Source organism: Papaver somniferum, chromosome 6 (assembly GCF_003573695.1).
Source record: "Papaver somniferum cultivar HN1 chromosome 6, ASM357369v1, whole genome shotgun sequence".
Lineage (NCBI taxonomy): Eukaryota > Viridiplantae > Streptophyta > Magnoliopsida > Ranunculales > Papaveraceae > Papaver > Papaver somniferum.
The window spans coordinates 125,063,758-125,080,399 of record NC_039363.1 but is presented as its reverse complement, the minus strand read 5'-3'; the positions used below and the strand labels follow the sequence as shown (position 1 = coordinate 125,080,399).

The 16,642-nt window shown below is 35.0% G+C and overlaps 1 protein-coding gene and 1 long non-coding RNA gene across 3 annotated transcripts; one reads left to right on the top strand and one right to left on the bottom strand.

The window, feature by feature from the left end:
* Positions 1-8,964: 8,964 nt before the first annotated feature.
* On the bottom strand, positions 8,965-13,048 carry LOC113286143. 2 transcript variants are annotated; one of them, XR_003329135.1, is made up of 6 exons: positions 12,914-13,048; positions 12,246-12,447; positions 11,147-11,415; positions 10,464-10,556; positions 9,588-9,651; positions 8,965-9,074 (listed from the first exon to the last, which is right to left on the bottom strand). It is a non-coding gene; the product is annotated as an uncharacterized LOC113286143 (long non-coding RNA). The 2 variants fall into 2 exon arrangements; XR_003329136.1 differs by having other exon boundaries at positions 11,147-11,236.
* Positions 13,049-14,343: 1,295 nt separating this feature from the next.
* Positions 14,344-16,370, top strand: LOC113286142 (transcription factor bHLH68-like). The gene is made up of 6 exons (XM_026534841.1): positions 14,344-14,893; positions 14,978-15,169; positions 15,282-15,347; positions 15,637-15,702; positions 15,797-15,847; positions 15,940-16,370. The coding sequence occupies exons 1-6, from the start codon at positions 14,558-14,560 to the stop codon at positions 16,096-16,098; spliced, it is 870 nt and encodes a 289-aa protein (XP_026390626.1). The 5' UTR covers positions 14,344-14,557; the 3' UTR covers positions 16,099-16,370.
* Positions 16,371-16,642: the final 272 nt, after the last annotated feature.

The window sequence follows — 16,642 nt, the reverse complement described above, 5'->3', positions numbered from 1 at the left end:
GGAATCACAAAGTTTGAGACAAACGAAACTTTGTGATTTCTGTCTATCTTGTCTGAAAGAGATTACGAAAACCTTGATAACAGAAAAGTAAGATCAAAATACATGAACTATCAAGGTAAGAATAATTGGACCTGGCTTCACGAATCCCTAAAATGAAATCTATCAATTGTAATCCTAATTATGTTTCTCAGAGAAAACCTAAGTTCATAGAATATAACTCTAGGTATCAACTATAACATAAACTGTCAGGGATCAAATTTTTCAGTTGAAACTGAAAAAGCGGGGGTCTAACAGAACCACCAAATATTTCGCTTAGCAATCTGTATGAACTAACTCCAATATACTTTGCTAGATAATTAACTAGACGGACAGACTCAATCTAGAGTAAAGTATATCGAGGAGTTAATATCTCTCTCTTGTTTTGATTTACTCGAGCTAATAGAAATCAACGAGTCTTTAATCAAACTCAAGGAATAACTTGGATGGTACCAAAGACCAATATCCAAGGATCAATCAATGACAATCAACAACCAAAGGTTGGATTACTCTAATTGATGATCTAACGCACAACCTGTATTATTTCAATTATAAAGATAAACAATATAATGCGGAAACTGAAATAACATAGACACCAGAAATTTTGTTAACGAGGAAACCGCAAATGCAGAAAAACCCCGAGACCTAGTCCAGATTGAAACACATTGTATTAAGACGCTACAGACACTAGCCTACTCCAAGCTAACTTCGAACTGGACTGTAGTTGAACCCCAATAAATGTCCCACTGATCCAAGGTACAGTTATGCTCCTACACCTCTGATCCCAGCAGGATACTGCACACTTGATTCCCTTAGCTGATCTCACCCACAACTAAGAGTTGCTACGATCCAAAATCGCAGGCTTTGAAAATAAACAAATCTGCCTCACACAGACAAGTCAATCAAGGGATCAATATGTATCCCACAGATAAACCCTAAAGGTTTTGTTTCGTCTTTTGATAATAATCAAGGTGAACAGGAACCAATTGATAATCCGGTCTTATATTCCCGAAGAACAGCCTAGATTAATCAAACACCTCACAACAATCTTAATAGAATGGTAGAGAAACAAGATGTTGCGGAATCACAAACGATGAGACGAAGACGTTTGTGATTACTTTTTATATCTTGCCTACCGGAGATATCAATCTTAAGCCAATTAATCTGATTGTACTTGTACGATAGAAGATGCAAGATCAAATCACACAACTACGATAAAAGTAGTATCGGTCTGGCTTCACAATCCCAATGAAGTCTTTACGTCGTTAACCCGGTTTGAGAAAAGAAAACCAGAGGTTAAAGGAGAATCGACTTTAGTATGCAAACTAGTATCACATGTAAGGTGTGGGGATTAATTTTGCACAATACTAGATGTCTCCTTTATATAGTCTTTCAAATCAGGGTTTTTCCTTGGTCACAAAGCAAACAATATCCACCGTTAGATGAAAACCTGATTTAGATTAAAGTTAATATTTCTCAACCTTTAGATCAAAAACTTAGCTTGTTACACACACTTGAAATGCACACTTCTAGGTTTGTTAACCGTACCCAACGTATGCACTTGTTGGTTCAATAATAGTTAACCAAAAGGTTAGCCATATGAGCATTTCATATCAACCATGTTCTTCTTCACCATAACTAGTTCAAATGACTTCAAATGAACTAGTTATAGAGTTGTTCAATTGCAAGGAAATCTCATGTACTACACAAGACACAATTGAAGTAAAGATGATTTGATTCACTTGAATCGGTTCATGAGCTTTTATAGCCACGGTTTGTATACTGCATTCCTTAGTCTTTTTAAGTTTAAGTTCAGAAATCATCTTCAGATATATAACCTTTCTCAAGTTCGTAGACTAGGTTCGCGGACTTAAGCAACCGGTAGAGTTTACAAAGTCCAGCAGAAAATCTCGGCAAAGACCTTCCGTCGGTTCATGGAATTTTCTAAGTGATTGAAACATATCATGACTTTCGTCACTAAGTAAAGATGAACTTGGTTGAAGCGAAAAGCTTACCAACACATATTTCGAGATATAGATAGGAGAGGTATAGTCGGCTCGAAATACCAAATGTGTATAATCCAAGTTTATATATATAGCATACGACTTCTTGTCTCAAAGAGTAGGAGATACAGTAGATATACTTTTGAGTGACAGATAAGTTCAAGTCTTCACATACCTTTTTGTCTAGAAGTTCCACCGGTTCCTTGAGTAGTTCTTCTTCTTGTATGATGAATCTCCATGAAGTCCTTGAGCTCAACTACACTTTCTATCCTAGTCCGAGACTTAGCTATAATAGACTAGAAATCAAGACTTATAGTTTTGATCACTAACATTGAAAAATATTCTTGAGATAGCAACGCATGCGATTTCGACCGAGCAATGCTCTAACAACCTCCCCCTTTGTCAATTTTAGTGACAAAACTATCAATATATATGGAATACAAAAAAGATAAAGAAACTTTAGAAGCTTCTATTCCACATGTCTAATATTCAACATTCCTCGAAATCTTCGTCACTTCCAAGTACTCCAATGATCCCAAAGGTTGTAAGTTTAGTATCACCGTTATTGAAGATCTGTAGCTATAACAATGAGAAAGCATTGCCCTCGATCATTGTTATACAGTGTCATAGTATTATTACACAGTGTCAAAGTTCAATTGTATCACAACTCCAACAATAATACTATGGTGATATATATCACTCCTCCTTAGTCAATACTCCATCTCACATGGAAACCACTCCCCTTTACACAATGATCCGAAAACCATATGTATTTGTAGTGTGAACTACATATTAATTCTCCCCCTTTTTGTCAATAAAATTAGCAAAGGTACAAGAACGGGATCATAATGAAATTTCCGTAAGAGACATTTCATGACTAAAAGAGAAATGCATACCATCTAATTTAGATGCAATCATATAGCCGAAGCTAGTAGCTTTCATCAAGGAGTTTAAAGATACAAGATAACCCCTCTAATATTCCACAGCCGCACTCCCCTCAAGATATTACCATTAAGCACAAGTTCAAAAGAACTCTCCCCCATTTGATGTCATTCCCGAAAGAACAACTAGAGCGACCTTAATTTCAAAAGAAAAGAAGGATTTTAATGGACACCAAAAACCATGAGAATGATTTTCTATATCCAAAAAATCAATCAAATTAATCACAAGTAAACCCATGATTAATTTAATCAGAATACTCAATCAAATTAAACACAAAAGGTGATCAACTTAATTGATTATGCTCGACATAAGAGAACTTACGGAGCATACGACTAACACAACCATTAGAAAATGAATAGGATAGTCGTTCATATACTCAACATAAGAGGAATCTTACGGAGTATGAAGATGCTCAACTAGATTAATTGCAAGTGAACCCATGATTAATCTAATTCGAATACACAACCAAACTAATTATAAAAGTAATCAATTTAATTGCCATTTGTTTTGCTCAACATAAAAAGACTTATGGAGCAATAACTAAATAACCAAACAAGATGATTAATTTAGTTCAAAAATGCTCAACATAAAGTACCTTACGGAACGACCAACAAAGCTAATAAAAAAATTAATCAACTTGGTTGTATCGTGCTCAATATAAGACACATTACGGAGCCTTACAGTAATATATAAAATATGGATCAGGGATGATCAATACTGCGGAATACACAAGGATTCATTCTATCTTCAATCATTATTTGCATAACGATATTAATAGACATAATCCTTGAAAACAAAATATTTTAACCTATCTTCCATCAAAGAATTGACATTATAGGCTTAACTTTTGTATTTTTCAAAAGTCTATTCATTCTTTTACAAGTACGTGAATACCAACTCGTGAACGACTTTACTTTTGACAGTATATGTGACCTTCAAGTTCACGGACGTAAACATACATATCCCATAAAAAATTGCAATATAACAAATCATAAAGATTAATACTGCAAAAACATCATCCTCCAAATATTTTTAGAATTTAAATACCTAAAAAAGAATAAGAAGATGAAACATAATAGCTATGTGTAGTCACAATCATTGCTATTCAAGCACTATTTATTCTTCCAACTAAATCAAAAAGAAGACATACTAGGCAACAAGCTAAAGAAAAACAGACTCCATCGCTATGCCCGAACACGAACTAAGATCATATGGACGGTTCAGGATCCTCACGAGTCATAGGGTCTTTGAGCTTGTGAACAACTACCATTGTATCATCGGAGAGATGTTTCTCTATGCGAAGACAATTGATTTGATGCTTTATGAGACCAAGGTCAGAGACAACCTTTTCCAACTCAGTTTTCAATTTATCAAGACCTTTTAGAGTATCAACGAGCTGTTCTTTTGCTTCCCCAAAATACTTTCATGAACAACTTCAGCAGAAATCATATTATCCTTCTCAGCATCTTCATGATCATAGACAAAGAAACATGAAGCATTAGGATGACTTTCATCTACAATTGTTCTATTCCTCTTAGATTCAACACCAATTTCTTTGTCAAGGAATCCTTTTTCAAAAACACCGTAGCAAGATGAGGAGGAAGACATTCTTGAAAACCCGAAACCAACCTGGAGTACACGTATGTTACTTGTAACCAAGAGGTCAGATATTTATTCTTGGGGAAGATATTCTAGGGTTTCTTAGAACCGTTGACTCGGGCCAGAACAGGTATCCGTTCGAGTACAACATTACCTAAAAGAATAAAACAAACAAAGCACAAAAAATACTTATGAAAAAATGTTTGTGATTGATACTCCAACTAAAGACGATAAGAAAATAGTTTAGAGAATCTGAAAACACTTTGACATCAAGTACACCTGACAATATCTCACTCAACCAGGATTTTTGTGAATGAGATTCCTCCTTGTGATTAATTAGCACAAGTATGAGCAACCCGCTCATCAAGAGATTTGTGTTTATGATCAAGTCTTTTTTTTCTCATAAAACTAGGGCGAGATCCCTTTTGATGTGAGAAATTATCATAAAACTTAATGTCATCAAAATACAAGACATAGTTGGAGTTCTTACCATAAGGATTTTGACATGAGGCGGAAGACATCCTGTTGACAATTTCTTTATATCCTTCAATTAACTCTTTTAGATTATCTCTCAACTCATCAATTTTCCTTCCTTCTCCTGGGATTTCGTTCACGTTAGGGGTAATGTTGCTTCCAGATAACATGACACGATATTCCTTTAAATGATGTTTATTAAGATGTCTGTTCTGCTCTTGAGAATTCGGGGAACTCATTGAACTGACTTTCCTGGTAACATACACAGGGTAGGTACGAAAACCAATTGGTTTAGACATGCGAATGTTAGTTACACCTTTGAGAATTAAATCCAGGGTGTGTTGAAGTTGAACCAAGGAGTTTTTCTTCCACCTAGATTTTCCCTTTCGTTTAACATAACTCTTTGTCTCACAGACAAGACATACTTTCTGATCATCAAAATGATTTGAAAGTATAGTCTTAATATCATCGTTAGAAGATTTCTTCTCTTTATTAGATGTGCAACATCCTTGATTGATGGAGACTTTAGGCACATCTGTTTTTACTTCTGAGTACACAGCACTAGCATTGTCATAAGTACTTGGCATGTCAGATTGCTTTGAACGTCCTTGAATCGATAGATTACTCAAGCGATGTTCAATTTCCAAGGCAACTCTTTCGACGCTAGCCTCAAGAGTCGTGCATGAAGACTGATCTTCAGCATTACCTTTGAGTTTGCAATCTCTTATAACGCCAAGTAGAACATTGACATGGTGTTTTAATCGATTAAATATATCAGCTTGGATTCTAGCAAGATTTATAATCAATTTACTCTCTTCAGCTGCATCCCGTTCATTAAGAGAAAGTCTATTTAGAAGGGTAATCGGAATCACACATGTCAGTGTTTGTCTGTCTTGTCAGAACACAAGGTTCGTTTATATTCAAGATTGAAGTATCTTTCTCTTTATTAGAATTAGACGAGACAGAACTTTTATTTCTGGCGACGCGTTTATCAGAGATACTACTCTTGTCCATAGAGTCAGCTCGCTACAAACACAGACTTTTGAGGTATTAAAAGTGTTTGTCTGCTCTGATTCCAATTGAAAAAGCGGGGGTCTAACAACACCACCCAATATTTCGCTTAGCAATCTGTATGAACTAACTCCAATATACTTTGCTAGAGAATCAACTAGACAGTCAGACTCAGTCTAGACTAAAGTATATCGAGGAGTTAATATCTCTCTCTTGTTTTGATTTACTCGAGCTAATAGAAATCAGCGAGTCTTTAATCAAACACAAGGAATAACCTGAATGGTACCAAAAACCAATATCCAAGGATCAATCAATGACAATCAACAACCAAAGGTTGGATTACTCTAATTGATGATCTAACGCACAACCTATATTATTTCAATTATAAAGATAAAACAATATAATGCGGAAATTGAAATAACACAGACACCAGAAATTTTGTTAACGAGGAAACCGCAAATGCAGAAAAACCTCGAGACCTAGTCCAGATTGAACACACACTGTATTAAGCCGCTACATACACTATCCTACTCCAAGCTAACATCAGACTGGACTGTAGTTGAACCCAAATCAATCTCCCAGTGATCCAAGGCACAATTATGCTCCTACGCCTCTGATCCCAGCAGGATACTGCACATTTGATTCCCTTAGTTGATCTCACCCACAACTAAGAGTTGCTACGATCCAAAATCGCAGGACAATAAACAAATCTGTCTCACACAGACAAGTCTGTCAAAGGATCAATATCTCTCCCACAGATAAACCCTAAAAGTTTTGTTCCGTCTTTTGATAATAATCAAGATGAACATGAAGCAATTGATAATCCGGTCTTATATTCTCGAAGCACAGCCTAGATTAATCAATCACCTCACAACAATCTTAATCGTATGGTAGCGAAACAAGATGTTGCGGAATCACAAACGATGAAACGAAGACGTTTGTGATTACTTTTTATATCTTGCCTATCGGAGATATCAATCTCAAGCCAATCAATCTGATTGTACTCGTACGATAGAAGATGCAAGATTAGATCACACAACTACGATAAAAGTAGTATCGGTCTGGCTTCACGTAAGGTGTGGGGATTAGTTTTGCACAATACTAGATGTCTCCTTTATATAGTCTTTCAAATCAGGGTTTTTCCTTGGTCACAAAGCAAACAATATCCACCGTTAGATGAAAACTTGATTTAGATTCAAACTAATATTTCTCAACCGTTAGATCGAAAACTTAGCTTGTTACAAACACTTGAAAATGCGCACTTCTAGGTTTGTTAACCGTACCCAAACGTATGCACTTGTTGGTTCAACAATAGTTAACCAAAAGGTTAGCCATATGAGCATTTCATATCAACCATGTTCTTCTTCACCATAACTAATTCAAATGACTTCAAATGAACTAGTTAGAGAGTTGTTCAATTGCAAGGAAATCTCATGTACTACACAAGACACAATTGAAGAAAAGATGATTTGATTCACTTGAATCGGTTCATGAAATTTTATAGCCACGGTTTGCATACTGCATTCCTTAGTCTTTTTAAGTTTAAGTTCAGAAATCATCTTCAGATATATAACCTTTCTCAAGTTCGCAGACTAGGTTGGCGGACTTAAGCAACCGGTAGAGTTTACAAACTCCAGCAGAAAATCTTGGCAAAGACCTTCCGCCGGTTCGCGGACTGGGTTCGCGGACGCAGCTAGTTCGTCAACTCCAGCAGAATTTCTCGGGATGAGAAGTTCGGCAGTTCGCGGACTTGGCAACAAGCCGTTCTTCCGGTTTCTCTTGATCAACAAAGTTCGCAAACTTTGGTTCAAGGAATAGGACTTATACATAAATGTATTTCCACAACAATGTTTATGTCCACCATTGGTTATGTAATATAAACTCTCATTTCAATCATTGAAACATTCTTAGAGGACGTTATATAGTTGTTATTCACAAACCATTTCTCGTCAAAGCAATTTTCAAAGTGATTGAAACATATCATGACTTCCGTCACTAGGAAAAGATGAACTTGGTTGAAGCGAAAAGCTTACCAACACATATTTCGAGATATAGATAGGCGAGGTATACTCGGCTCAAAATACCAAATGTGTATAATCCAAGTCTATATATATAGCATCCGACTTCTTGTCAAAGAGTAGGAGATACAGTAGATAGACTTTTGAGTGACAGATAAGTTCAAGTCTTCACATACCTTTTTGTCGAGAAGTTCCACCGGTTCCTTGAGTAGTTCTTCTTCTTGTATGATGAATCGCCATGAAGTCCTTGAGCTCAACTACACTTTTTATCCTAGTCCGAGACTTAGCTATAATAGACTAGAAATCAAGACTTATAGTTTTGATCACTAACATTGACAAACATGCTTGAGATAGCAACAGATGCGAGGTCGACCGAGCAATGCTCTAACAGAAACAACATCTCTGATAGAAACTATCGTTACTGAAACGGCTAGGCTAAGCCACTGTTCGTTTCAATAAGTGCTTTTAACATCCAATATGATGTAAAATATCAAGCGTATATTGCCACCAAAACTATAACATATATGCCATGTTCTTATGCCATTGTATGTGGGAAAAAAACGGTTTAGTCCAAAAACGCGTCAAAAAGTACGGCTAGTCCATCTCGAGTTAACTAGGTTCTATTTAGTCCAAAAGTTATTTAAAATATGAAAAATACACATATAACCTTCCTGATTTATAATTTAGTTCAAATATTGGTAGTTTAGTCCAAAGTGACTCATGATGATGTCAGCAATTTTAAATAATAAAAAAAAATTAAAAACAATTTATCTTTTAAACCGTTTGTCCAAAATCCGCAAACCTTGTATATTCGGAAAGCTCATTCCGAGAGATACAAAAAAGTACCCATTCTCATTTTTTAAAAATCTTAGTTTATATTGGTGTATAAACATGTATACATCTATAAACATGCCCAAAAGTTACTAACTTAAAAAAAGAGGTTCTTGTGCTTTAAAATAAACTCAATATTCCCTCGCCTACAGTCCTTTACCTGCAAAATCATTACAACATTAAATATTAGGCCACGGTGACTATAAATATGCCTTCATTCATAGTATGTTGCAGTTCTAGAAACTCATTACTATAAATATGGGGCACACGTAAAGGGCCACAATGACTCACAACATTTTTGTAATAGCTAAACCAAGAGGATTTTGCTAGATATCATATGAAACAAAAGTAACATAAACTTCCACAAATAACAAAGATGTTTTATCCCAAAATAAACCTTTTGCAGTCATTGCTAGCCCATCAAAATCTAATAATATTATTACTCCATGCACTCGGGAGTCTTAACAAAGTGCTTAATTGAACCATATTAGTCATAACAAAACTAAACTGCTTACTAGAATCAGATTCAAGGGCGACTACTGTTCTTAAGGGAGAAAACAAACTAATGTCCAGACAAACCTAATATAATTTGAACCATAATAGTTACAACAAAAAGTAAAGTAAAAGATATGCACAAATCCGTTAAATCATCAAGTAAGAAGGAATTGGATACCTCGTTAATATCTAAATCCCGTCCATTATTCTTCTCCACTTTTTTAAGCTCCCTCGATAAGTACCTAAACACGTAGCAAGCATGTTACTAAAATCATCTCATGATATCGAAAAACAACTACTTGGGGTTTCATCAAGAATTAGTTCTTTTATATTTTTGAGAGAGCACACACCTACAAAAATATAGCATCCATACCCAAAACAAACCATATATTATTGAGATTCTACAGTGGTGTACACACCTACAGTAATTCAAAAATACAACATACGTACCCACAAAAAAGGCCATAAAATCGTGAGAGAAGATAATGGTGTACAACTATGTACAAACTTACAAAAATTCAGCATTTATACCCACAAAAGATGCATGTATTATTGAGATAACACAGTGTTGTACAACTATGTACACACCTATAAAACATGCATATATTAGTGAGATTGTACAATGGTATGCAACTATATACCTACAAAACCCCAACAAATCTAACGTACATACAAAAAAACAACAACATAAAATCGTGAGAGAGCACAATGATATATAACTGTGTACATACTTACAAAAATCCATCATTAATACCCAAAACATGCATATATTATTGAGATAACACAATGGTGTAGAACCATGTACACTCCCATAAAAAATTATAACAAACCCTCATCCATATCTACAAAATAGGTCATATATATCGATAAAATAGGTCATACAATGGTGTACAACCATATGGTGCCTATGTACACATCTTTAATAACTCTTTGTAGAATATAAAAGAGAATAACAAAGTTCAATTTCAAAAAAATATGGGAGGAGATCAGATGGATTCGAAGGAATAAGAATCAGATGGAAAAGTAAACCCATACAAACAAAATAAAGACACACCTTAAGTTCAGTAAAAGAGCTCAGGTTTTGAACATCTCAAAAAAGTCATCTTTTCTCTCGAACGTCACATGGTCAAGGAAGTGACATAAGGCCCTGCAGTTACCATAAAAGTATAAGAAAGGATCAACATGTGTACAATTATGTGCACATTAAAAATTAGTGTGTGTACGATTATGTACACATTAAGAATCAACAGGTGTACAATTATGTGCACGATAATAATTCAATAACAAAATATGCACAAACTGGTTCTCATTTACTCTTTTGTTCAAGTCATCTAAGTTACGTTACAAAATCCAGTTTTAATACATTCATTAACATAACAAATGGAAAAGTCAGTAGTGAAACAAAGAATTTCACCACATTTTAGAGTGAATCTAAAATCAACAAGTGTACAACCTGATGCACATCAAAAATCAACATGTGTACAATTATGTACACATCAAAAATCAACATTTATACAACTGTGTGTACATTAATCAACAGGTGTACAATTATGTACACATCAAGAATCAATAGGTGTACAACTATGTACACATTAACATACAATGAATCTTAAAATTTAAGATTATTTAGAACCTGCTCACTCTGTACTACATTGGTATTCAAGCATTTCGAATCTTCCTACAAAGAATGTATACATTATAACAATCTATAGCAGTTAAAAGTAATGGATGATATACCTCTTTGGTACTGAACTGAATGAAAGAGAAATCTCGTAGCTTTCCTCGCTTTGGACCAAGAGTGTGCCATAAAAAATCCTCTGACTCAATCTTTCCATAAGAAGAAAACATCTTTATTAATGCCGATTACGAATTCAAATTCAACGACTATTAGTATTAGTATAAGAGAAAGGAGGGAGGGAGAGAGAGAGTGCCACATAATCGGTCATTGTTTGATTACAGATGTATAGCTTTTTTTCACATGTCTCGTCGGTCGATCCATTAGAACACTGTCGTTATTAACGAAGTCAGTTAGAGAACAGACTGTTTTAATTCTAAAATCATACTCATGCATATGTCAGTGTACAAACTTGTACACGTCCACATTTAAAATTAGTATTATCTCAAAAATTTAACAGTGTAAAGAAGAAACAAAAGAACCAAGAAGTTATTTTGCTGAACACACCCAAGTGCATCCCTCATATATATGTGTATCTATACACATACAACGTAAAAGAGATGATTTATATCAATTCAAATGGTCCTTTAACTAAGGACTAGTATTTTCTAAAATTCAAAAGAGAGAAATAATCTATTCAAATGGTCCTTTAACTAAGGACTACATCGCCACTAACCACTGCTCATACCATCACAAAAATGAACTATGGTTGAGATTTTTCCACGTCGACCACTAATCTCCATAACCCAACAACACTTTTGAAATGTGTTCGAGTGGAAACAAATCATTTTTTTTCACCATATCATTTTTTTTTGTCCGTCAGTGGTGCTTGCTTCAATTTGTTGGACTAAAGTCCAAAATTTCTTTACACCCAAATGATTTGTTCCTTTTAAACTTTTTCCCACTTCGATAAGAATTTAGAGATGCTATCCTTTCTGCAAGGATGCCAACATTGCCAAGAAATAAAGAAAACCCCAATTTCAATTCTCGCCACCGAGTTATTTGACCTCAGTCGTAGGTTATATATTGATTGGATGTCTGTGTTGTCAGTAATTTGGTTCAATTAACCAATGTTGTTTTTAAGTTCGGGTTTAAGGTGTACAACCTATATAAGTACAAATATAGAAACTAACAGATATAAATTAAGAGATAAAAATGTACCCATCATGCTTGCCTTAACCTCTCAGATTGAGAAGTATTAGTGACAACTTGTAAAGCAATAATTGTGCCAAGAGAAGCCTATTGTTACTCGTGTGACGCACTAAAGCTTTGTCAAGAATCCATTGCAGTCAGTTTCTTCCAAAAATAAATGTATATAGCATTTTAGCAGAGTATGCAATCGACGGATCCGTTCTTCATTAGCCTGGCCAAATCGGTAAAGTTTTATAATGACTCAGTTCAGCATTTTTCTACAGATTACAAGGCAAATTAAAATATGAAAATCAAGTAGGTTACACTAAACTTTCGAGAAACTCATCTAAATAGTGTGGGTAGACTCAGTATGTAGTTAATATCTGGCTGAAAAACCAATCCAAATGATATTTGAAAAGATTAGATGGGTAATATTTTTGACAATTTATTTTTTGATAATTCCAAATATGAAACCAAATGATGTTATGAAGAAAAAGATAGATCGCAATTCAATTAGGAACTCTAAAAAAATTCTGCAAAAATTTCTTTGAAATATTTTTGATAATTTTTGACTCAAAATGATGACAATAATCCCAAGATTATAGATCGAAGCACTGATTTTGAATCAGAAAATAAATTTTGTATGAAATCAAAGCTTTGAATTCTCAAAATCTCAAAAAATAGAAATGTTAAAATACCTCCAATGGTTTTCGATGGCTCCGTCAATAAATTCCACCTTCCTCTTCAACAGATCGAGTGAGAGAAATTAACGTGTAAACTCCACCTTCTTTTTCAGCAGATCGAGAAGGGAAGAGACAAATTTGTCGGAGATGAGAAGCGGAGAGATGAAGACGTTTCTAGATTTAAGAGAACTAAACTAAATCACGAAAACTTACATATTTGATGGATAATTTTGTCATCGTAAAAATTCATTTTGGACCAAATCGTTTGAAAAAGAATTAACCAGTTCATAATTTGGTAAATTTAGATTTTCTAGTACTAAGCTTTAGAGGACAGGATCATGTCTAAAGCCCAACCAGTTTGGGATTAAACGTCAATTTCTGCATTGTATATAGATGGTCTAAGAAAGCTTGGTGCAATCGTAATTTCTTGACTCTTGTTAGTTGTTACGCATGGGATAACTCCAACAAGACAAAAAAAAATTTCATCAGAAAAATAGTATCACTTCATGAATTGTCCGAATAAACAACAATTACAGTACCCAAAATAACCATATCGATGAAAAAAAAACAACAAGAAAATCCGTCGAACAACACATAGAAGAAGAAGAACAAGACGAGAAGATCGAAGTGGTGTCGGAAGAAACCAGCATGCCGTGACACAAATGTTTGGTTTGGTGTCCGCGTCAGCCTTCTCTTTTCTGTTTTTCAAGAAAACACTTCCTCCCTAAAATTTACTGAGAATATTTCTACCCCACGTGTAACTGAAATCCTGTTTATTGCTCTCCACGTGTCGGGTCCTTTTGTCTTCACATATTGCCAACTATCTGAAAAACAACAAAACTTCATATAGGTGGACCATTCTAGTCCACCCTAGCCTAGCCCTGCTTCGAATCTTGTTCATACGAAGACTTGACTGTCACAATCTACAGAAGAATTGCTATACATCTTAGTTTTTCAGCCGTCGATGTAAATCGTCTTACAAATCATACTAACACTTCGTTATCACAACCCACAGGAAAAACACCGTCCCCTCAAAATCTCATCCGTTGATGTTGATTTATCACTGATCCACCACAAATCAGAACCAGTGACATGCTAGACTGATGACAGGAGGGTGACTGACAGTATGGGGCCCACAACCCTGATTAGCTGATCGAGAGAACAAACGATATGAACGAGGATAGACTAGAGATAGCGAGTCGGTGTGTGAGTGAGATTTGTGTACTCTGTGTTTTCGTGTCGTGTTTTTACCGCCAAGGCAAAACAGAAAACCGGTTTTTACTGCATCAGAAGAAGATAAAAAAATTGAAAAAAACATAAAACCATGGAAAGTAGTTTTGACTAACAGAGAAACCGAAGCAGGCAGACAGACAGAGATGAGAAAATAAAATTGTCATTACTTAACTCAAAGAAGGTTCTGAACTTTCCTCTTCCTTAAAACCACATTTTACTCTGTACAAAAACCCTTCCCTTTATAATTTCACCTTGCTCTGTCAAAGCTGTATGTACTTTTAGTAGCAGGAGTTTCAAAATTTCAACCTTAGTTTTTGTTTCTTTCTGTTACTTCATTAATTGGTTCAAAGACTTTAAGTAGAGGCTACAGAGAACCAACGGCCAGCAGAGAGAAAGGGGGTTTTGATTTTCTGAAAGCTGTTTCTAATGGGGACTAATGAGAGTTTTGATCATGAAGACTCACTTTCCAGTTATTCACAGTTACTTGATTCTACTTCTCAAGATATGGAACAGAGTTTTATGTATTCAACTTTTCATTCATCACCAAAACCACCAACTATGCTCTGTTTTGGTAATGTTAACAACAACAACACTAGCATCAGCAGTATCAACAACAACAAGAAGAAGCTAGATGAAGAGTTGGGGTTCGTTGACAGAGGAAATAAAGTCATTCAGAAATCAGGAATTACTGGTGGTAGTGATTCTTCTTCTGCTTCTTCAAGTAATAACAGTAGCAGTAGCAATAGTATCACTAAATCAAAGGTATGAGTAAAACCCAGATTTCATTTTTTACTTTCTTTTCCAGTTTACCTCTTAAAGCACAGATTTTGATGGTTCTTTCTGCAGAGGGGTCAAATTGGAAACCTTAGACAGACAGAGCAAGAAGATAGAGAGAGTGGGTATGGTTCTAACAATCCAATCCCAATACCAGGTTTAGGGAGTAGTACTAATTCTCAAACAACCAAAAGAACAACAACAACTACTACTAATAAGAAGCCGAAAAAAGAAACCCCACCTTCAGTTGGAGCACCTGTCAAGGTAAAAAATTTCATCTTTGCATGTCATCAAACTCTTTGTAATTAGTCTCATTAAGGATTTAGATTTCATAAACAGAGATTTTATTAGTGATTTTTGGTAATGAAATTGACAGGTGAGGAAAGAAAAAATCGGAGAAAGAATTGCAGCATTGCAACAACTAGTCTCACCATTTGGCAAGGTATAATCAAATTTTTCTTTTTCAATGTCAGTAAAAGATAGGAATTCGGGAATGGAGTTTTTTTCTTACAAGTTCCAATGGACATAGAATTAGGGGTTTGAATGAATCATCATTATGAAGACAAAATTAAGTAACTGTACAATTTGGAATTCCTAGGCGGATGCTTGTTCAGATGTTTACAGTTAGCCTTAAAGAAGAGAATTGAGAACAGAGTGGGGTGGAAATAACGATGACTTTGTCGCTTTTGAGTAGTCTTTGACTTTGACTGAGATTTTCTTTGATGATGCAGACAGACACTGCTTCTGTTCTTCATGAAGCAATGGGGTACATCAGATTTCTTCATGACCAAGTTCAGGTAACTTCAAATACAAGTTTTTAAGCTGCAAAAAGAAGTAATTTTTGTTGTTTTTTGATCAATCTGATTTATATTTTGTTTCTTTGTTGCTTAGGTTCTGAGTTCTCCTTATTTACAAAAGCTGCCCTTGTCTGGTCCATTCGCAGTAAGCACTACTACAAGCCACATCTTTGACTCTTTCTCTCTGTATTCCACTTTCTTTTGGTTTTGATAGCTAAGTTCTGTTTGTCTGTATAGGAAGGAGGAAGAAGAGCAGCAGCAGGTATTGGAACTGGTCTGAAGACTAGAGGGTTGTGTTTGGTACCAATTGAGTATACACTTCATGTTGCAAATTGTAATGGAGCTGATTTATGGTCACCAGCAGCTGCCATGGGAAACATCAAGAATGCCAATTAACCGATGATCAGTAGAATAATAAGTTGATAGTTTTCATTTTGTCTTGGAAATATGTTTTTGAATTTTGCAAAGTAGACGCTAGCTGTAGCTTACTACTTTTACATGCATATAAATATGTGTATATGGCATGTTCGATGGTGCTTCATCAGTTTTGCCCGGTAGTACTAATGAAGAAGCAGTTTTATACTAAGAACAGAATGTTTGTGGCTGATGCTTTGATGCATTTGACACACTACAACTTTTAATTACATGTTCCTAAACGTTTGTTGTTCTTTTTGGCTCTACAATTAGTGGTACTACTATACTAATTGTGATTTTTAGATGCTTGTAAATGCAAATTATTTTGGTGCAGGTACGGATTTTACTTTTTGCAATGCATAATTAATCTTTCTGACAAGTTGATGCATCATGTATGCGATATAATTTTGGTGTGTTCCATTTCTCCAGATATTCCTAAAACATGCATTGTTACAACTGGTTACGTATGTTGGAACTTTTTTCCATATATTGTTTTGCATTCTGTATTTGGTTACTCATAAAAAGA